Below are 23,382 nucleotides of genomic sequence, written 5' to 3'. Positions count from 1 at the left end.
CTAAAAATGTTTTTTTCCAGTTTTGGAAATCTTTGTTAATTCTTTTCAAATACAGAAGTCTTCACTTTACATTTATTTCCAATCTCTCTTACTTTTCAAATGCATTTCTAACAGATCAGAAGTGTACTTTTTAATTTCACATCAATTAAGAGACAGCACTGGGTAGAATATCGTTTTTGGAAGTATACAGATTATAGGAGGAGGTCTGCTTGTTTGTTTTACTGCAATAATTATCCTGGTTGACTGCTAGCATCATGATTAAAATGAGCAGCTTGAACGTCTGTTTGTAAATCAGCACTTTTAAGAAACTGCAGCAGCAAAATAGCTAATTGAAAGAAAATCAGTTAGCTGCTGACAGCTGTACACAGAATATATGCATGTGTGTTTTTAGTTGTAATTCTTATCCTCTCTTTCGTTTTATGGTACATAGTGATTGCAAAATGCCAAACAATGATTTTACAAACCAACTATGGGCTTGTATCAGCCTTTAACATCTGTTTGCTTCTTTCTCTCCTCTGAGCTCTTCTTTGCGTTCTCTTAACACAGCTGAATTTGAAATAATCTTTGCTCATTTACATTTTTAATTTCTTTTTTGTGATTAAACAAAAATTTAACAAATTGCAAAGTGACTGAATTACTGGTCCTTTAGACCTCGAAGCAGGTCGGAATTAAGCAGCATAAAGTAATCTAATAAAATCACAACACTAGTCTAAAATAACCTGGTAAGAAAGTTGGTTTACAACAGCAGTTTACTGTCACACATGATGCTGAGCAGGACAGACGGCTGGATCGATAGAGCAGTTTTCAAGCTCACTGGGTTTTAAGGAATTTTCTACAAGTTGCTAGATTTGTTTTGCAGCTCCAGGTCCTTTCATTGTAAGGCAACACATTCTGATGGACACTGCCCAGGACCAGTTGGGGCAAATCTTAATATTATCAAACAAGAAATGTATCTTTGTAATTCAATTCAAAAAGTCAAATACAAACATATAACTATAGAAATTCCAATTTTCTGTTTGTCAGAAAATTAGAACAACCCAAATCCCAAGACCAATAAATATATTTTATAGATAAATGAGGGCCTGCTGGAAACTATGTCCATGTACTGTACAGTCAATGCAATAAACACTGGGTCAGGCATTTTGCATGAATTCCTGCATCAATGTGGTGTGGCATGGAGGTAATCAGCCTGTGGCTCTGCTGAAGTGTTGCTTCAACAATATCTATATAGTTGGAAGTGCTGTCTCTCATCATCCTTTTGACAATACCTCATCAATTACCTATGTACTTTAGGACAGAGAGTGAGCTTGCTAATCCAGCACAAAACAGGCCAAAATGCTGAATGGGATAACTTCTCAGTTCACTGCAGGCTGCCGATATTACTCCTGCTTGTATATCTTTTTTTAATCACACTTTTTTCCTTCCACTTAACTTTCCATTAATATGATAAGATAAGACACTCTGTGAGCAGCAAACATGTTTCAATTTCCTTTAGGAGCTTACTTGTCTTGTGGAGATTGTCAGTGACTGCAAAAAAACCCTCAATTCATCAGTCTTTCCCACAGTTGTAGGCTAAGCAAGCCATGACAACATTTCTGTATTAACAATCCTTTCTTGATTGGTTTTATGTCATACTTTAATTTGCTAAGAAACTGGATTTTGGGGTTTCGTTAGTTATAAGCCATAAACATCACACAGAAATAAACGTATAAAATACATCCCTTTATATAATGAATCTGCATCACTTAACATTTAATACCAAAGTAATCTTTAAACCAAATATCCATAGCTTAAGTTTGATTTCAATATCAAAAGGATTTAAAAGCATGATATCTCCCCTTTCATGTTAAAATTACTTACTGATATCAGCTTGTTATACTCTGCATTCTTATTACAGTCTGTGTTCATAAGAATGCTTACTAAAAGCTAAATTCAGTGGGTGTTTGGTCGGTAGTTTACTTTATTCTTCTGTGTGCAGATCTGTTAAATTAATCTTTTTAAAACAACCTACTGTTTTAGCTGGGTTTAAATTGATTTCAAAAGTTGTGACTGAAGTAGAAGATATTCCTTGTTTTTTTTCCAAAATATTTTTAATTGAAAGAGTGGCAAATCATAGGCATGAGTACATGACAAATATAATCTGATTTCAGAGTGGCTGTCAATGTCAATTGTGAGATCGGATCAGAACATCCCACCTCAGAAGATGATGCAAAAAAAACAAGATGGTGTGATTTATGATGAGGCAGAATGAACACAATTCTGATAGAATTAGTATAAAAAAATTACATTAGAACAAGCTTACTTTACAATGAGCTCACGAGATGGTTAGAATCCAGCCGGTAATCAAAAGGAGAGGGTACAAAACAGGGTTGTTCGGTATACCGGTGCTAATTTGGTACCAAGGTACTGCGGCATTTAAAGGAGAAGTCCGGTCAAAATCAGAATTCAAACTGCTGAAAGTACTTTAAAAATAAAATTATTACATACTGTTCAATAAATAATAAGCTTTTTTAATTAAGAGTAATTTTGATTTGAAGGCCCTTTTATGGGGGCAGCCATCTTGGTGAAGAACAGTACTGCCACCTCCCAGGTTGTGACGTCAGGTAGCGGTATCGGCTGTAGAGCAAGTCCCAATGCCCTATCTATCCCCTTGTAAATAAATATCTGTCTTCATGCCAAAATATTTTTTTAACCCCTTAAACAAAGATAGACATGGTATTAAGCATTTAAATTTAAACGAATACTAATTTTACATTTTACAGACATAAAATGACAACAAATAAGCATTAAAGTACGGTTTATAGGTTGGGTTCTGCAATGTTATATGATGAGTAGAAAACTCATCTTTAGAATCAATCTCTGCTCAAAATGGTGATCTGCACCGCCTAATCTACTTTCAGCAGTTATCATCAGTTATTGCAACCGTAAACTGCAAAAAAATACAAGCAGATCGGCTCTTTCTGAGTTTACTCTCTGCTCCTGTCAGGATGAGCTGCAGTGCGTTATGAGGCGCAGTTTACTGTTTTTAGTAAGCAGTGAGTGCTGATCACTTCAGAGCTTGATAACTATCAAAGCCTTCATCTCATTATAGAAGCTTTTTTTCTGGTAATATAACATGCTTTTCGGTTTTGCCATAGTAGAATAATGTGTAATTGTACATCCACTACAGTAGGTGGCAGTGTGGGGCTCTAATTGTTACCATGCGCATAGAGATTATTTGCCCTATGGTGCTTTTTTGTTTGTTTGTTTTCGTTTTTTTGCATACAGGCAGAGAGCAGTAGATATGAAGTGCGGTGAACAACTGCTCAAGAGACACCATGAAAACATATTTAAGAGACAGAGATAATGAGACAAACGACAGTCCCCCAAAACTTAAGACGAGGAAATATGACGAAGCGTATGTAGTGCTTGGCTTCACTGCGACAACAGTTAGTCCGTGAGGCAGAATCTGTAGGATGTGTCCATAAGAAGTTTCGTATGAACTGTCAGGTGGCAACTTTCTTCCACCGGGAAAAGTTGCTACACATAGCAGTGATCTCAAAACACCAATGTTCCCACATTTTCACTTGCACATTAATAAGTTATAGCCGATAAAAAATCTAAACTGTGGCGCTCCGGTCCAAGAGGTCACGTGATTCGATTTTTGCTGCTCAGCCAATCCGATCGCTGTATTGTCAGCTGAGCGAGTTTACCACGTCATCATGGCTGCGCCCGTAAAATATTTGTATGCATTTGTTTCCAGACGAAGAAAGCCCAATAATAGCATTTTCTGGTGCCAGCTGGCAGAGATCTTGATGGCAAGAAAAAAGAAATCGTTTTCTAACACGCTTATCCCTGCGTTCGCGAGGTGCCGGTGTCTATCTCCAGCTGTCAATGGGCGAGAGGCGGGGTACAACCTGGACAGGTCGGCAGTCCATCGCAGGGCAGAAATAGCCCAGACTTTTGCCCAATTTACAGTGATGTCACCAAGACCTGCTGCGCTAGAATAGCACAGGTGTTGTGCCAAACGACTTATCCCCGCCAGAATTTGTATCCCCTGCGTCGGGAGCGCATTCAACTGGAAGAATGAATCCAGGCAACTCCGCCTAATTTCCAACCTATTAGGCGTGGAAATGAAGATGTTTTACTTTTCTTAACGAAATATAGCAATGGTGTCGTTACATTGTCGTTCAGTTAGTGTGAAAAAAATTAAAATGTAACACTTGTTAGTGCGATCATCAAGGATTGCTATGTCGGTTAAAACTCGATTGATCACTCAATATAACACGTTATGAGAAAGAAAACGGCTCTGTGGTCATTTCCACATGTGTCACGAAAATATTAGCTTTATGTTATTAGATTGTCGCATGTCTGTCTGCTGAAACCAAAAATCCACCTTCCTGAGTCCATCACAGCTGATCTACTGGTTTGTCTTTTTCCTTTTTCTTTTCTTTTGACCCGCATGAATAGATCATATAGAGCGGATTTCACATGTGATCAAATTAACACTGAATAAATTTACAGCCAAAATGATCAGATTTAAATATTTTAATTCAACCAAGAACATATAGAGATATTAACCATCTTAAGAAAACGAGATATGTCGCTTTTAAAAATAGAACAATGTATTAGAAGTTTAAAAAAAAATCAATTTCATTTTATTAGAATGTGATGTTTAAAATATTTAGACTTCACAAAGCTGGAGGTTAAAAGTTTTATTGATTTAAAAAATACAATACAAAATTCTACAAATTCCGAAGGGGCCCATTGACAGCTGGAGATAGACACCGGCACCTCGTGAACCCAGCGGGGATAAGCGTGTTAGAAAATGGATGGATGGATGTTCTGGGCTACTTCTTTTTTCTTGCCATCAAGATCTCTGCCACCTGGCGCCAGAAAATGCTATTGTTGGGCTTTCTTCGTCTGGAAACAAATGCATACAAACATCTTACGAGCGCAGCCATGATGAACTGCTGAACGCGCACAGCTGACAATACAGCGATCTGATTGGCTGAGCAGCCAAAATCGAATCACGTGACCTCTTGGACCGGAGCGCCACAGTTTAGATTTTTTATCGGCTATAACTTATTAATGTGCAAGTGGAAACGTGGGAACATTGGTGTTTTGAGATCACTGCTATGTGTAGCAACTTTTCCCGGTGGAAGAAAGTTGCCCCCTGACAGTTCATACGAAAGTTCTTAAGGAAGCGTCCTACAGATTCTGGCCCACGGACTATGAAGGACAGGAACAAGGTATAACACAAGTAGAGTGAGATCTCACACCCTTGTGTGTCCTGGGTGAATAGAACTTCTGATCATGCCATCAGGTATATAAAGCACGGTAACCTACACAAATATACATCATCGTCACCTTTCTTCTTCAGTTCGACCGCCCCTTTTCACCAAGCCCAGATACGTAGTGGGGCAAGCAAGTGTACCTCATTCCTCTCCTTCAGGGGACAGTGGTTATGTGAGCATTACGTTCTCTTTCAGTCGATTCACTCTGTACACATTTACAACTGGACATTTAAAAAGGACCTGAAGGGCAACTATCAAACATGGGTCCTGCCAGAAACTAGTCTGGCATCTCTGACCTGACAAAACACAACTGTGCAGTGATGACCAACTAACAACAATACATAGATCCTTAACAGAGCCCTCTGAACGCGGCAACTCTGGTAGAACACGTTTTTTTACGGGGCGGTGAGAGATTCCTGTACTGTTAGCAAGAGGGATCCTCCAGTGAGTCTATTTAGCTGGCTATAGCATTGTCAGGGTTGACAAAGTACACAAACCAACTGATCAAACAGCAATAATGTTTGTAAAACGGAATTGTAAAGAAGATGGGTGCATAGAGAACATGTAAGACCCCAACCTGTTTCCCGAGGCTAGGCCAAAGATGCAGGTTTTAATGAAGCAAACTTCACATCAACATACTCAAATTTCTCAAACGGATGACCACAGAGAGCATTTAGCAGCACAGTCACATATCATGATGAGATGGTGGGTTTAACAGTTTGTCACAAACTGCACGCCCTGGTAACGCAGCGTACAGCCAAGAGATGGGATCCTGGCATCCTTCCACTAAAGCTCACGTGGGAAGCAGACATTTCTGACAGCTAAACACTGACTGGGGAAGAGTAAAGACCCTCACCATCAGGTCCTGGAGAGATAGCAAAAAAATCTACAATAGAGAACATGTTTATGTCCTTGCACTATTGCTGAAAAGCATGCCACTAAGAAAAAAATAAGCATCTGGTGGGATTGACTCCATCACCTAAAACGGTGACATAACGGCAGGGGGAAAGACTTTGGCTAAAAGGCCAGAGCTTTTCAACAGATAACTGTGTCGTGTCTGTAGCTTTGGACAATAACAAGAACTCTCACCCCATCCTGACAAACTGGTAAGTGCCAGGGCACAGTTGATAAATTTTAATCACATAATTAATTAAAATAAGCTCAATAATTTGTGTATGCATGCTGCTTGCCTTTTTCCCCTTGTGTTTCCTTCTCCGCTCTCTGAGACTAGCAAAAGGTTTCAGTATGATGCATCGGTGTCTACTCACCACTTCCTTCTTGTTTCCTTAGTGTAAGAGGAGGTAAATCTTGTTTTAGGTAGGCACATGCTTAAAGTGCAGCATGAGAACCTCATAATGGGGAGCCAGAAAAACGCTAGTTACAAAAGAAAAGGGAATTGGTGTCAAAGTCGAGCACGATTGCTGCAGGATGGGAGTTTTTTGGATTTAAGCCAAATGATGGCGGTCAACTGCTTAATTTATCTCAGCCGGTATGTTAAGAGGATATACATGTGTTATTATGCCATTATCATATTAGTTGAAAAAGGTCTCCAAATAACAACATTGTGGTATATCGCGATCATTTTTAGGAGGAGCTTTCATCCAGCAAAATTTGTTATCGTGACAGGCCTAGCTAGGACAACTCATCAACTCGAACGATCACTTCCGATCATTTTCACTGATGTAAAACCACTCAAAAGCGTTTTGGGCAATGAATGAGCTAGAACAGGGATCTGCAACCTGTAGCTCTGGAGCTGCATATGGCTCTCTAGGCCCTCCACTGGGGCTACTAATAACTTTGAGCAGTAAGGTTATAGAACAGAGCAGTGTTTTATGATATAACAGGAGTCAGAAAAGCTTTCATGCGAGTTCTGCAAAGACTTAACGGGATGAGAACATTTACACAAAGATTGTTATTTTTTTCTGACTTTTATTTGTCAGGTTGAAACCAATGTGCTTTATAAAATGTATTGTTTCATCGATTTCAAAAATATGGTGTCATTCTCCAACTCTAAATATATTGTAATGTTTTACAGAATGTCCAAAAATTGGAATTATATGAAATATTTTAAATAAAAAAAACACATTGTCTGAAAGCTGCATTTTTTATTATTGTTTGAGTATAAGATAGGAACCTGTCCTTATGACTAAGACATCTATGTCACATGAAAACCCTACCCTACCCTACTGAATTAGTTGTTTAAATAAAAAAGCTTTTAGACCTTCTTTTCTTCCACCTCTTACCTCATTCTGCAGCTCATCATCACTCCTGTCGGAGGTCAGCATCTCAAACAAGGAGGTGCACAGCTCCTCGGGGTTGGAGGAAATCATGTTCCCTCCTTCCAGGTATTTCTCCACTTCTCTTCGTAGGATGGATCTATCCCCAGAGCCCATGGTTGTCCCAGAGCCGGGTACATCATCTTCACTGGCAGATTTATTTCCACTCTGCTGATTATTGAGAAAGTTGATAAAGTCCAGTTCCACTCTCTCATCACAAAGACCAGAGTCTTGGAGGTCCTCCAGTGGGTCAAGTGTGTATAAGTCATATGAGAAGGCAATGTTGCGCCCAAAGGAGGAGCCTTGTTGGGGGTTGTGACGAGAACTCTGGGTTTTGATAAAATCCTCGACTTTGGAGTCACCTATGGGAGCCACCAGCCGAGCCACACAAGCGCAGGAAGCTTCAGCTGCAGATGATGGAAATGGCCCAAACATCTGTTTAATGGCCCGGGTCTCCTCTGTGCCAACATGGTCTTTGTTTTGGAAGGTCTCAAACAGAAAGACAGCAGCACATTCAATGACCTCTTGCCCATGTTCAGTACCAACTGTTAAATAGAAAAATAGACAAAAACACATTTAGATGTCATGACTCAGCATTGTGTGCAACAAATGGCTCCTAGTCAAGTAGCCAATTTACACTCCCATTTCTTTACATGTTCTTAAATCTTTTTCATAGCTGCAAACTAACTATTTAATACCTGTGTGCTTAAACCATTTCCAATTTTCTTAGTTATGTCTTTTCATGAATTCTGGAGACAAATTATGATAAAAAATATACAAAACATTTATATCTAATTCGATTGTATATATCACATTTGAAAACTTTGTATCTCCCACTATTCCCTTTTATTTTGGTTCAGATCATTATTAGGACTTGCTGACTTCCGTCAGAAAGGACTCAGGACTTGTGATCAAACCAAACAGCTCCCGTGATAAGCTATTTATTTGAGTTATGTAATCACATTTCCTTACAGCAAACTGTTGACGGAACATCGAGATGTGTTAAAATATTGATGGTCATGTCGTAGGTAGGACCAAAAGTCCCAGGATGTCGGCAAATGATGGTGGCATACAATAAACGTTTTCATAGTTTTTGTAATTTTATTGATACATTTGTTGCACTTATATAGGCAGAGAAAAAAGCAGGGCAGCATATGTTTAAAACCATTGCTTCATGGATCATGAACAGAATTAGTTTGATAATAAATCTGAAATTAAGGTTTGAAAGTAGGTTTTATTTTTATTTTTTATTTTTTTTTCCAGTGTCCTGTCTAGCAATGTGGTAATAAGAATTGATGTCTTAATGCCAAATAGAGCTCGACAGATTTTGCTTTCACAAGTGGGGAAAACAGCTTTCGCCATAATGCTCCGCTCGATTTGTGCATGTAAATAGCTTTATTGTGATTCCTGCAGGGAGAATTTCAAACTATATGGACACTACAATGGGAAAGTGGGAGAGTAAAAGTAGGTTTTAAATATCGCTGACATTAGTACAGATGGTGACTTGATCGGTACAAAATGTCCTAGAGTAATTTGGCACTGTTTTATACCCAGAAAAGTTGGGTACAAAATGCCTTAAAACTGTCAAAAAAAGGAAAATGTGAACCACCTGTTCTGCCCAAGATTAAAAAAATGCATTTATTAAATGTTTATTATTATTTTTCTTATTTTAACAGTTTAAAGTACTGTTTAAAAAGGGACACAAATACATTTTATGCCCCTGCTAACTGATTCACTTGTATCCTAAATTTGATCTTCGATTAGCTATTATTTTTCTTATATTATGAATATATTTTCCATCTATCGTAGCATTGTTTAAGAATCTCAGACTTTAAACCTTTTCTTTCTGCATGTAGCCATATTAGGGTCTAGACCAGGGATTGGCAACTCTGGGCACTCATGCCACAGATGGTACAAGAGGAGATAACTGCACCCAGAATCTACAAAAATAGACCAATAGTTATGATCATAATAAGATTTATTAATAATTAAAATACGCAGAGAGATAGACTGCCAGTGCCAGGGCACAGAAGTGCTTGTACTCCCTGCGGAGGATGAGGAGAGTCCACCTGTCCCCGCCCATCCTCACGACCTTCTACAGAAGCACCATAGAGAGCATTCTGACCAGCTGTCTCTCTCTCTGTGGTGTGGAGGCTGCAGCGCCTCTGACTGGAGGAACGTGAGGAGAGTGGTGAGGACAGCAGAAGGGATCATTGGGGGTCCTCTTCCCTCCATTAAGGACATTTCATCCCAGCGCTGTGTGTCCCGAGCCCGTAACATCATCAGTGATCCCTGACACCCCCACCATGGACTGTTCTCCCTGCTGCCCTCTGGAAAGAGGTTCCGCAGCATCTGCTGCAGGTCCACCAGTTTCTGCAACAGCTTTTTCATTGCTGCCATCAGACTGTTGAACTGTTGAACTCTAAACTGGACTCTGCACCACATTTGCATCTTTATTTTGCACTACCAATGTTGCCGAACATGTATTATCCATTTAAAGAGTACACAAACTCAACGTTTACATTTTTGCACATATTATTTGCACTGCACAATACTTTTGCATACAAATGCCATTTTTGCACATAAACAATGGTTGAACAATTCTCTGCACACTGTTCTTGTACACTGTTTTTCTCCCGCACTGTTGCATCTGATCACTGCTGCACTTTATATTGTAATGCTGCTTTATTCCACCTGAAATCCCATTAACAAAATGTCGTTCTGTATGCACTATGTACATACAAAATGACAATAAAGTTGTCTAAGTCTAAGTCGAGCCCTTGCCCGTGTGCCCTGGACTAACTCCCTAACTCCTGCCACTGTCGCCCCTTATAGCAAAAATCTACCTCTATGGTACTATTTCTTCTCAAAAGTGCTTTGATATTTGATTGGGATTTATTCAAGTTATTGTGATAATCCTGCACTGGCAGATCCACACTGCGGCCTGCTGCCACCTTGCCTCTCCCTCCTCCTCCTCCTCCTCCTCCTCCTCAGGCCAAACTGCAGTAGTTGCCACCCTTCTACTCTGATCCACAGCAACAGACAGAGAACTAAAGCCAAGGTTTTTGAATCCCGACTGGAAAATACTTAAAATTATAGCTGAAAACATTCCGTGATTTTTGAATGACAAATTTCAATTTTTGGCCGACACCTGCTGAAAACACTGAGCTTTTCATAGAAAGAACATCCATGCATGGCTTAGTGGTGCATTTTGCACTCATGAAATCATTGAAATTATTGATCGTTGCAACCAAAACTTCATTAAAATGTTAACTGTGCCAACACTTCCGAAAAGTATACAAACTGCATCTTTTTTATTATTGTGATATGAAGATATGTCTCTCACTTCTGCTTAAAACAGATGCCGAAGTGAACGAATCCGTCTATGCCAACAAAGCTGGCATAGACGGATTGCCGAGGTCCTGACTGCCTGCAGGACCTCGGAGCACGTTTCGGCTAGCTCATGGCCGCATGTCTGCTGCTGCTAAGCAGCTAGCCCACTCCTGTTCCAACCAACATTTTTCCTGGACCACTGCTTTTCCTTGGATGGCCAGAGTGAACCGAACTCACAAGAGGAACCGACAGGTTCGGCAGAGAAACCACAGGGAAAGTTTAAATGGTTTGTTTGGAAAGCTTGTGTGGTGTGATTACATTGTGTTTTTAAACACAAAGAGCTAACAGACATAGCTATTGCTAGCATTCTGATGCCATGGCTGTGTCTCATTCCGAATACTTCCGTCAGTGCACTGCTAATGTGCACTGACCACTTACTGCCATATTGCCCACTTTCGATCGTTAGTATTGTTCCAAAAGGAACACTTATGTTGAAACGCTTACCGGAAATGACGGGATGACGTGACGAACGCAACACACGTGAACGCGAATTTTCAGCCCGCCAAAACTATATGCCGGCGTTTGTTTACAAACACACACGTTCTTTAACCAATCGTTAACACTCAAAGCATGTGGAAAATAAATCGTCTCCGACGTCAATGCAGGATCCTCCTACTATTGGCTGAACATGAGGTATGTTCGTGTATTTTGTAAGTGATGCATTAAATGAGAGTACAATGCCTCGTATTACCACCATTACTTACATTTATATGATTGCCGTGTCGCAGCTTCGGCTGTCTCGGCTGAATTGTCCGCCATTATTTTCAAAATGGGAACATCTTCCCAATGTCCCTAGTCCCTCCCTTTCCGCTTTGTAGTCAAGACAGCGTCCGTTAAGTGCGAGTAGGGTCCATCGTTACACACTGCATTTTGTGACCGTTTTTAGGGGGTCATCCGGGTACCTTCAGTGCACTGACTTTTTGTGTTATCTACACTATATACTTAAAACTAAGTGTTCGAAGTGTAGAAGTAGGCGGAATAAGACAGAGCCCATGTCATTGCCAATGTAAGTCGAGTTTGTTTTATGGTTATAACAAACGTTATCTCCACAAGGATTTCATACATTGATGGGATATTAATGTTTATGTTATCTGGCTCTCTCATTATGGCTATAATTAAAGCTGAAGTCTTTATAGTTAGGGACGAAAATCAGGTAGCCAAAATGCTATTAGCCCCGGTAACTTCCTATTTCCGGTTATTCAACTAAGCTTGTTTCAAGCATAAGGCTCGTTTGTTTTGTTCTGCCATCGTTCGATAGTACTATGAGCGTTACCACCACATTAATATGGAATACTGATGTCGATTTAAAGTCGTTTTGTTTAACTTTAGGATAAGCTGATTTTAGCGACCGATCGCTACAGCGACCCCTAGCTCCTGGAGGTATAGTTGCATTAATAAAATCGACCGTTCATAAAGTTTCCAGATTCTTACTGTGAAACTTTTTTTTTTTTAATGTTATTTCCTCAAATAATGTTTTGTGTAACTCAGGATTTGCTTTGTGAATGGGTTGAAAAACATGTCAAATGTTCTGAATTAGTAAAGCTAATTTAAGCTCATTCCATGTTCTTTAAGGGTTCTTTAACTCAAACAAAATGTTTGAGTTAAATGTTTAAGCAAATCCTGAGTTTTGTTAACTCAAGATTTGAATTGTGAATGGGTTGAAACACATGCCTAGATGTTCTAGATTAGTTAAACTAATCTAGAACAGATTACTGGATCAATGTGGGAAGAGCATAAATATCATTAGTGTTTTTCTGTAATATGGTTCCTTTGCTGTTATGGTGATCTCATTACGGATAAATATCTTTTTTGAAAATACCTTATCTGCACTTTGTCAAACTCTGTCAATACATATAACTCTATAAAGTTGTGTATAGTGTATAACTTAATATGCCGCATTATTAAATGTATTGTTAATGCTATGGTTCATATGGCACATACGGTTTGAAGGGAATTTTCACGCACCATCTGAAAGGAGGCTGACCCCTGACCTAGACTTTACTTCACCGTGCATTTTGATGGGTGAGAAATCAACTTGTTTGTCTAAACAATCCAAGCTAAAATTAGGAAAATCATTTATCAACATTCCTTAGGCTTCACTTCTGCTAAAAGAATGTCTCTGCCAGAAATTGGAAGACGGTGTTAAAGTGATTATAAGAAGAATAGTTACAAGATTCTGAATCAGAATAGGTTTTATGCTACATGTACACCATATGTGATACTAAATCGGATACATATCAGATATTTTTTAAAGCGTTCACAGTCTGAACTGTCATGTCGTATTTCATCCGTCTTTTACGTCACTGTCCTGGCTTCCATAGCCACACAGACTTCTCTACAGTAGTAGTAGGTATGGCTCCACAAAAGACCATAACTGTGCTGTTTTCTTCCCCTTCTTCTTTTTACAATGCGGTCTTCCCCTTCTTCTTTTTACAATGCTGGTGTGTCTTCATACTAACAGACACACCAGTATCTGCGTCTAGGTCTGTTTTTTAAAACAAAGCTTTATTGAACACTTCTACACTTCTTATTTTTTCAACCACCCCCTCCCCCTCTCCTGCTTCTGCTGCTATGTCTTGTCTTTCTGAGCACTTTCTCCATATCACCTGAACTCTGAAAAACATGGATCTGGTAAGCTGGTCTCTCAATGCTATTGATCAAATTTTTTCGACGGGTAGGTAACGAAAGGGGGACCTGTCCGTTCCGATTTGACTCTTCTCGTGGGATACACCCTATATTCTTGGATGGAAAACGGTGTATCTTTCAACTTTGTCATTCCTGGATGTGGAAAGGTTTACATGTTTGGATTAAGGATACTTGGATTTCTACTTATTGGGTTTGGTGGATTTTTGATGTATCAGCAAATACAGCGGATGTCGGTAGCCATTTGGGCTTAATCAGTCTACCGGCTGCATATGACGCAATCTATGCTGCCCTCACGATGTGTTGCTCTTACAAAGCTAGACAGCTAGCTTACACTTGAGTTGAAAATAAACCAGTCCTTGATGGTTTTCTTGTTTTATTTTGCAACTCTTTTCTTATATTTTCTTTTTGTAAAACTGTAACAAAACACAAAGTACATATTAGCTACAGATACAGAAAACAACTAGACTACAGCAAACAAATGACCCCCAATTCACTCTAATTAGCTAGCGTTGTAGCTTTAAATATTGGTTGGGAAATGTAAAACTTTTCTCCAAATTATTACACAAAACTGGAATGACCCTTAATAAAATGAACATACAGACAAATTGTGTCCAAGGAACAAACATATCTGAAGGACTGACGATGACACCGACCGCACAGCTGGGCGAGTTCTGTTTAACTGACCAAATTACATATGCACACAATGTCCACTAGGTGTCAGTACGGACCAACGGTCCACCTTACAGCTTACCCACAGAAAACTTAACAAAACATACTGATGGAGTCAGCACACGATCACTGCGATGAACGAACAGACCCGGAAGGTGGAGGAGCAGAGCCGAAAAGCTGGATGTGCTGGTACACAGACTGGCTTCGGTGATTGAACTCACGGGGAGATGGGATAAAATCTGGAACTGAAATGCGGAACAGCCCAACTACATCCATCCATCCATTCTCTTCCACTTATCCGGGGTCGGGTCGCGGGGGTAGCAGCTTCAGTGAGGAGGCCCAGACGTCCCTCTCCCCATTTACATATCTTCTACAAATAATAAAAACATGTTCTATTGTTTCTACATCATGACACCAACTACAAAAACCAGTAAGATGTTTCCCCATTTTACAAAGAGTACCATTTAAAAAAAAAACTGTGACCTGTTCTCATTCTATTTATAATTATTTCCTCCCTCCTGATTATTCCTCTAATCCTTACTACATCAACTGTATTTTGTATCCTATATAAGTGCCTTCCATTTATTTCATTATCCCACCTAATTTTCCATATCTTCTTCCTTTCTCTCCAAACTATACTTTCGCCTTCAGATTTGGATAACTTTACTGGTATATCAATATATTCTTTTTAAATAGCCTCCTTAGCCAACCTATCTGCTCTTTCATTACCCAAAATATCTACATGAGCAGGAGTCCAAAATAATATTATATTTTAATTTTGTTCACATATTCTATGATGAACAGCCATAAACTAATATATTATATTTTGATGATTATTTGCACATCCCTTTTGAATACTCAATGCAGATAATTACTACAAATTATTATTTTATTTATATTTGGACTATGCCTTCTCTATCTAATCACTCCTGGATTGAATGGAGGAGAGGGCTCAGAACTCTCCCCCGCTCCCTCCTCCCCCGCTGACATCTGCGGATGCTTTCTGAACTGTTGGCCGGCTTATAACATCAAGGACAATGGCCTCTGGAGAGTGTTCACGGAAATATAAACACTTCACCCAAACAGACACACATAACTGATGCTCATAGAAACAGATGAACTTACACGCGACCCGTCTCAAATGTTTACCTTCTGCTATGTCTCTTGTCTTATTTGTGCTTCTCGTGCCAAGGTTTTTGATATCTCAAACTGTATGCTGTTTTAGGATAAAGTTTGAAATATGTTTTTTTCCTCCCACCTTCCTTTTTGTGGCCTCTATTTTTTTCACAGAGTAAGGGCAGTGCCCTGTGGCACCGTGTAAGGCGGTGTCCTTGGCAGCAAGGCCTCAGTAAATCATCTCCTCCTGAAATGTTTGTGATGTTTGTGATGGCGGATGTACTGAAACAGCAATTTCCCTCTGGGATTATTAAAGTATTTCTGATTCTAATTCTAGCAACAATTACATCCACCATGACTTCTGTAAATAGTGCGCTGCTGTGTGATGTCTTCCTTTATTATTTGCGCATATGGGTCGCTTTGGGGTCATATTTGGCGGTCACCAAAAGTCACAGTCACATTTGGCAGTAACATTTAGATTAGTAGTGTGAACAACCAAGCAAAAAATAATAATAATACCATTTCAGCAAAAACTCAGAATTGAGCATCAAGACCTGCAGTGCGAACGTAGCCTTAGTCTCCATGTTGCTTCATACAAGGAATTTAAGCTCATTTCCACTTTGCTCTCAATGAAAGAATTTTATGAATATACAAAAGATGGTAAATTATGCATTATACAACTATAGATTTTCAAAAAAAGGATAACACGGTTGGATTGGTGCAAATAAGCAGGGTATTGATGAGTAGTCTGACTGTTAAATGTTCATCAGTGAGAAAGCCTAGTGAAAGAAACTGTCTGTGTGGCTACTGGCTTTAAGAAATAGTTCTCTGTGGAACCGACCTGAAGGTAAAAGTCTAAACAGTTTATGTGCAGGATGTGTGGGGTTTGCAGAGAGGTGAGTAGCCCTTTTCCTGACGCTAGACCTTTTATAAGTCCTGGATGGAGTGAAGGTCAGTTTTCATGATGTTCTCTGCAGACCTCTCCTGTTTTGTGGATGAGCCAAACCATACAGAGATGGACAAAGACAAAACAGACTGAATGATGGTAGTGTAGAAGATGACCAGCAGCCCCTGTGGAAGGTTGTATTTCTATAGTTGCTGCAGAAAGTACAGTCTCTGCTGGGCCAATGTCCCACCATATTATAAGCCTGGCTGGCAGGCTTATAATATACCAGTAGATAAAGGGATTCCCCCAGAACTTGAGGGACAGGGGGAATCCCTTTATCTACTGGTTGTTCCACATGGCAATAATTCTGACAAGCTCACGTAATGCCAGTGTCTGTGCTCTTTCCTTCTGAAAGTAGAGCACTTCCTTTCTGCTCGCTGGCTGCGCATCACCACTTCTAGTGTTTATGTTCCCGGTTAGCTTAGTGGCTAGGTTAGTGGTTCATTGTAGCTACACTGCTCTCAGCGTAGACTTTGAACTGAGAGTCACAAGAAGCGAACCACATTCATGTTAATAAGAAGAAGAGGAAGGCCTCAGTAGAAAGAAATAAGACCACAGTGGATTTGGGAGAATGTTTTCACCTGATCCCCTGGAAGAGCAAGGTAAGCTGGCCTTATGCATGCGCAGTTATTAAAAAACGGACTTGGGGAAACTTCCGGAAAAATCGCAGACCTTAGCTTTAACAGCTTCCTCGGAGACCTTAAATCCAGGTAGGGGGTCTGAGAGGGGGTGGGTGGTTGGTCCAAATGGAGCTTTTACGTCAGAGAAAGTGCACAATATCAAGTCTCTAGCCCTGTAAACATGTCAATTTGTTTTTGTTATGGGCAAAACAAACAACACTGGCGGAGGATTCAGCTTTGTGTTATACATTTGCAATGTGAAAATGTTGAAACTGGTAATTTGCAAAACAAATTTCTTTGCTACTGTTCATAGGTTCATAAAGAGATGTCTAAAGACACTTCTCTTTATTTTGAGTTCTTTCCTAGTCAGAAGAGAAAAAAATATAAAATTAAAAAATAATAATCACAAATGTAGTCCCACATGGACTCAGATGGACAAAGCCACCCTACAACAAACCCTGCTGCTCTTGAGCTTGTGTATTCTCATGGAGGGGTCTGAAACACTATAGTGTGTGTTTCTGTTTATTTAATCTTAAAGAAGACATATTATGCAAAACCCACTTTTTTAGCCCTTAAATTCAGTTTGTTGCATACTTGGCATCTCTAGGAGTGCAGAAAACTTCTCTCCAGGTGCTGCGTAGATACATTTATATTCTGTTTGGGTCATATTTTCAGCTCCATGATACAAGTGGATAAGTGAAAATTTTTGTTTGTTGGGTGGATTAACCTAACCTGACCCTTGCCAGACGGATGTCGCTCCGCCTAGCTTCACTCACATCCATCTGGGACCTCTCCATAGGAATTGCCTTTATTGAAGGCTGTGCCTTATCAAAAATCTTAGCATATGATTGGATAAGCCACTTGTCTGTCATCTTTATCGACGTGCTATTTCAACCACTCACACCGAAGCCAACCCGTGACACTGTGAGAGGGATGCAGGAAAAAACAAAACTTTTTTTTTTTTTTTTTTTATGTGTTTGCGGCTCTAGTGGCACGCGTTTTATTGACAGTGAGCTGACAGGAAGAGGGGGTAAGACAGGCGGCAAAGCGCAGCGGGTCGGAGTCGATCCCGGGCCGACCGCATCGAGGACTAAATGCCTCCTAATATGGTTCGCGCTAACCGCTCCGGGGCGCATCCGTGTCCGCCGCGGACGCTCCCCGGAAAACAAAACTTGCCAAATCCGGTCGGGAGAACCGCCAACAAAAGCCTTCAGAGCCGTTCTCTGATGTTCTTTTAATGAAACAATATTAGGTAGATTGGACAACACGGAAGAAATAGCAGCATCAATGTTAACGCTTGCTTCCTCGATGCGAGCCGCCATTGCTGTCTAAATCAAAACAGTCTCACATCCCGGTCGCTTCTCCACTACGTCACATCTATGAAATTCCAGCCCTGCGTCCTGATTGGCTAGACAATAAAATTGGTTGGAGAAATCACTCTCTATGGGAGATGTCCCAGATGGATGTGAGTGAAGCTAGGCGGAGGATTAACCCAAACAGTTCATTACACCAACCCCCAGCATACTACACAAATGGCCGAACAGGGTGGAATCAAAAGCTCTGCGATCTGAAGGGGGGCAGGGTATATCCTTTAGGTTTAAAGAGACAGCACCAAAATGGGTTGCTCTTAGCCGAACCTCAGAAGAGGGGCAAAAGACAGGTTGTGGAGCTAAATTAACAAGTAATTCAAACAAGGGATGCAAGGTATTGATTAATGAGTTCATCTAAAGTTGCTTGATCTTACTGATCAACCAATGATTAATTGATGAGTGGCCATCTTTTAAAAAACATGGATTTTCTCTTGTATCAAGAGGGTCTTTCCATAACATGAAAGGCAAGTATTATTTTTTACGATATGTTGTTTTTACGATTATTTTTTACGATATGTTGAATTTGAAAAGATCCACATCATTATATTTTAACAATTTATTGAGCCAGCTGCATTAAATAATGAATGAATAAAGAAAAAATGTGTTTCCTCACACGTTATTAAAATTAGATATATTTATAAAATATAACAAAACAGGAACCTATTAGGTTACTGAATAAAAACAAATAAGATGAATAGAATGGAATATATGAAACACTTATTTTCCTCACGAAAGCCCTCACCATTAACCATGTTTTTGGCATCATGTCTTCTATCATGTTATCAGTTTTTTGCATAATGTCCTCCACTTTTCTATCACATTCTTGCTTTCTGAGCACATCAGTGAGTTTTGGCTGTTTGTTGACGCTGCTCTACCTTGTAGCACGGCTGACCGGGAGCTATTTAGGTGGTAACATAAGGAACTTGTTGAGTGTTTATATTTAAAAATAAAACCGCATAATGTGCACTTTGCATCCTTGTCGTTATTAAAAGGTGTAAACTAATCTCACCCTGGACACTTTTTGTGCTGCTTCGTGTTCCTGTTCTGGCACAGCTCCACCAGGATTGTGTCTTTTACAACCTCTGACGGCCACACTACAACACTTGAAAGGATAACACTTGCTGTCAACCTTTTTGAAACTAGGAGCTACTTCGTCGGTACTGTGTCACACAAAGGGGTACCAGTACTGACCTTTTGAACTAGAAGAGTCAGCGCTCACCAACGTATTTGCAATGCTTTTTTTTTTAAGATATTGTCATTTTTAAATCTATATAAATGCAAGTGTGCTTACAAAAGTAGAGCCACAGACTAAAATAACATTTAAGATACAGCTCACTGGAGGGTTGTACCAGTTTTAGAATGGGCTTTAGGGCACCGCATGTGGTCCTTGGGGGCTACCTGGTGCTCCCGGGCACCAACAGGGTATGAAACAAACCTTAATCTAATAAACCAATAATTGAGAATTAACCCTAAATCAATTGTTGGTTTTGCATCCCTAATTCAATGTGCAATGATGTGGTCTCGTTGCACTTTATATAGACCACAACTGAGCGAATTCAATGTAAAAAGAAAGAACTTAAATGGATAGAGTTGTTCATAATCTCATGGTCTGCTGAAGCATTCAGCTACTTTTTCAGGAACTGAGGGGCCAAGCCCAGCTCCTGAAAAACAGCTCCGCACTGACCGGCAGGAAACAACCAAACAACCAAACCAAACATTGGGCACAATATAGTCAGACAGGTACAGTTCTCCTGGCAACTGCCAAAGCCAGAATGAGAAGTATGATTCTTCACTCTAAAGAATGCGCCACCACTTCTCTAGAGCCCAGTGGCGGCGTGCTTTAAACCACTGCATCCAGTACCTTGCATTGAACTTGATGATGTCTGACTTGGATACAGCTGCTTGACCATAGAAATCCATTCCATTAAATTCTCTACACACTGTTCCTGAGCTAATCTGAAGGCCACATGAAGGTTGGAGGTCTGCAGCGATCGACTGCAAAAGTTGCCAACCTCTGTACACTAAGCAGCTGAGTTGCAGTTGTTCCAAATGGCTTCCACTTTGTTATAATATTTAGGAGTGAGAACATTTCAATACTGGACTTATTGCACAGGTGGCATCCTATCACAGAACCATGCTGGAGTTCACTGAGCTCCTGAGAGCGATTAATTCTTCCACAGGTGTTCCTTGAAACAGTCTGCATGCCTAGGGGCTTGTTTTTAAAAGCCAGTGGCCATGAAAGTGATAGGCACATCTAATTTCCATTATTTGGATAAGCGAGTGAAAAGCTTTGGCAATATAGCGTATTTTTAAATCCAAATCTGTCCAAGGTACAAAACATTTTGGGCTCAACTGCTCACTCATCCATCTGTATTGTTTTGCAGAAGCACATAAATCTAACAAAACATTTATTTTACGTAGGGGAAAAGGTGGGCAAACCAATACTTCTGAGTATGAAAATATGGACTGTATTTAGAGATGTGGAAAAACCTGTGTACAGCACTAAATAGCACACTGACCCAAAACTCTGTAATATGCATAAACGAACAGTAGAAAACTAAGAGGCAGTGAGCTCATCTTATTCTACTGTTATCTGGCCTTTTGTTAATGTTTAAACCCCAGTGGTTCTATCCTAAATTAAGGATTAAAATAGATTAGCAGAAACTTTAAACATGGTGTTCATTATATTTTACCATCCTGTCAGTGTTTTTTTAGCCTGCCTACAGCTTCTGATGAAAAGGGTTCTGTCCTCTGGACCTCTTAAGAGTTGGTGCTGTGATGTAGGGTGGTGCACAGTCAGGAAAATGTGATTTACTATAATGCTGGTGAATGTTGCGATAGCAACATGACTTGTGATAAATGCACAAATAAATGAAAATGTTAATGTCTTAAAATGAGTAGTTTATCCAGCTACTGAAAGAAAATGTCACATAACAGCTCCAACTCAACAAAAGTTTTATCAAAGAATGTTACTTTTGGCTGGCGTCTGCTTCATTGGCATTGAAACAACTTAGCTTTAAGTTGCTCATTGACAGCTTACCACCTCCTTACCTTGTAAAGCTTTTTATGCTGCAATAAACAAGTGTCTCCAGGTACATCAGTTGCATAGAGAGCTTGAAGGCATGGTACTTGAACAATCAGCTAGCATTTACTGCAGTATAGGCTGTTCTTTGGGGTTGTGATGTTGCAATAGTGATAAATGTCCTATATACTATGCAGCCCTACTATGATATGCTGTGTTTTCCAATGTTTGCCACAACAGAAAACATTGGTGGTGAGCAAGCACAGGCACCATTTCAGCACCAGGTCTGTACAGTGGAAGAACACAGTAGCTGAAGAGAAGAACACGCAGGAACCAAAAGTTTGGGACAAAGTAAAAAAAAAAAAAACAGTCAAAAGAACACAAAACAAACTGAAAATGGATTTGAGAGTCAGGAGTTAATTACCAATCTGTTTGGCCGCCTGAAGGAGGCTCTTCAGTTCTTGACTGGCAGCTTGTTGCTCAGCTTTACCCCAATGTTCTGTGCAGAAATGGACAATCTTCTGCCATGTCAGGCCTTCCCTAGCAAACAGCTCCTGTCTCTTCAGACGCTTGGTCTGCCACAAGAAAGAATATAATTATATTCAAATAAAGAGAACAGTATTAATCAAAGTCAGCATATACCTGGAAAATACTAGGATACAGCAGAGTCCAAATATTGACTGTTTTACTAACATACTTAGACATTTAATATTGAAACAGCAATTTTAACAATTCTGAATTTCAACAAAACTAAAAGAAGCTATTTCAAACTGTTCTGTCAATGCATTTCAAAAGAATACATTTTCTGGTGGAGAATATATTAGAACAATCCACATTTATTCCCACTTCTATTCCAATGTCTAGCATTACACACTGGTGTATGGCATCAGCTGCACAAGACCAGAGCATTGTTCCTCAGCATTTAGGAGGGCTGTCCTGTTTTAACCTTGGCGTGCACCTGGCTGTTTGGGTGACAGTAAAAACGGGAGTGAGATCAAAAAAAGCCGTCTGTGAGCTGTAGAAAGAAATAGTAGTAGCTTATGGGTCCGTATAGGATTTAGAGGATTCTCAAAAGAAACTAAAATACATTCCACCGACATGTCTGCCATGAACCGCATGCAGCTTTCTGGGAAAGGACCTCCTACCAGCTCTGCAGCAAACAGCAGGTGGTTTGAGGATGGTTTGCTGCAGCAGGACCTGGTCAGCTCACCATCAGAGGATCTAACATACATTCTACCGTGTATCAGAGGGTGTTGAGGAAAATGTGAACCATCAGTACAATAATTCATGCTGAAAAAGAACTGGATTCTCCAACAAGACAGTCACTCAAAATATGCAAGAAAATCCACAATAGGCAGTTTGTAAGAGTAAAGAATGGAGTCCTGGCCCAGAACCGGATCTCACTGGGATGCTGTGGGGCGACTTGAAGTGGACTCAACATGTGAAAGAAACCTCTCAAACATCTCCCAGCAGAAAGAGAAGTGGGAAAGATGTTCCTCAGAGTGACATCACAGTTAGAGGGCGACAAATACCATCACACTGAACGTCCTCCAGCTGAAGGGGGTAAGACTCATTATCAGAGATTAGGGGTTCTAATGTTTTGCTTATTCAGCAAACACGTTTGCTGATATCTAATAGGGAAAAAGGTCAGTTTCTGGTATTTATCTGTAATTAAAACACCTTCCTCCCCAGAGGTGACGACAATTTTCAACAAGTCTCGAAAAGATTCTTCATAATAAATAATTATTAATAACATTGTGTAAAACCCCAGCATTTCCAACAATGTATACTTCACCTAAAATATTACTTGTGCTGACAGAAAAAGCAAAGCAAAAAAAAAAAGGCTGTTTTTATTACCACGTTTATTTGAAATTACAGCTCACATGCATCCACAGCAGTTCTGTGGAAGTCAGTGTTAATGAGCCGAACTTTTTTTTTAACACTATCTCATTAGAGTAATAAGGTTTTAAATCTGAGCAGGTCTGACAGTTCAGGGCTCAAAGGCCAGGAAAAGCATTAACACACTGACTGCACTACAATCAGTATCT

At 39.9% G+C, this 23,382-nt stretch overlaps 1 protein-coding gene across 2 annotated transcripts in view; it reads right to left on the bottom strand.

Annotated features, from left to right (window-relative positions):
- The window catches only part of LOC118558187 (activating signal cointegrator 1 complex subunit 3-like), a 92,405-nt gene that overhangs the window by 54,623 nt on the left and 14,400 nt on the right, over positions 1-23,382 (bottom strand). For both annotated transcript variants that reach the window (XM_036128650.1, XM_036128661.1), the window contains exons 3-4: positions 21,759-21,909; positions 7,520-8,097 (exon numbers count right to left, since the gene is read on the bottom strand). In XM_036128650.1, coding sequence (XP_035984543.1) covers positions 7,520-8,097; positions 21,759-21,909 — 729 coding nt within the window. The remainder of the gene's footprint in view (positions 1-7,519; positions 8,098-21,758; positions 21,910-23,382) is intronic.

This window comes from Fundulus heteroclitus, chromosome 3 (assembly GCF_011125445.2).
Source record: "Fundulus heteroclitus isolate FHET01 chromosome 3, MU-UCD_Fhet_4.1, whole genome shotgun sequence".
Classification (NCBI taxonomy): Eukaryota; Metazoa; Chordata; class Actinopteri; order Cyprinodontiformes; family Fundulidae; genus Fundulus; species Fundulus heteroclitus.
This window is presented reverse-complemented; position numbering and strand designations above follow the sequence as displayed.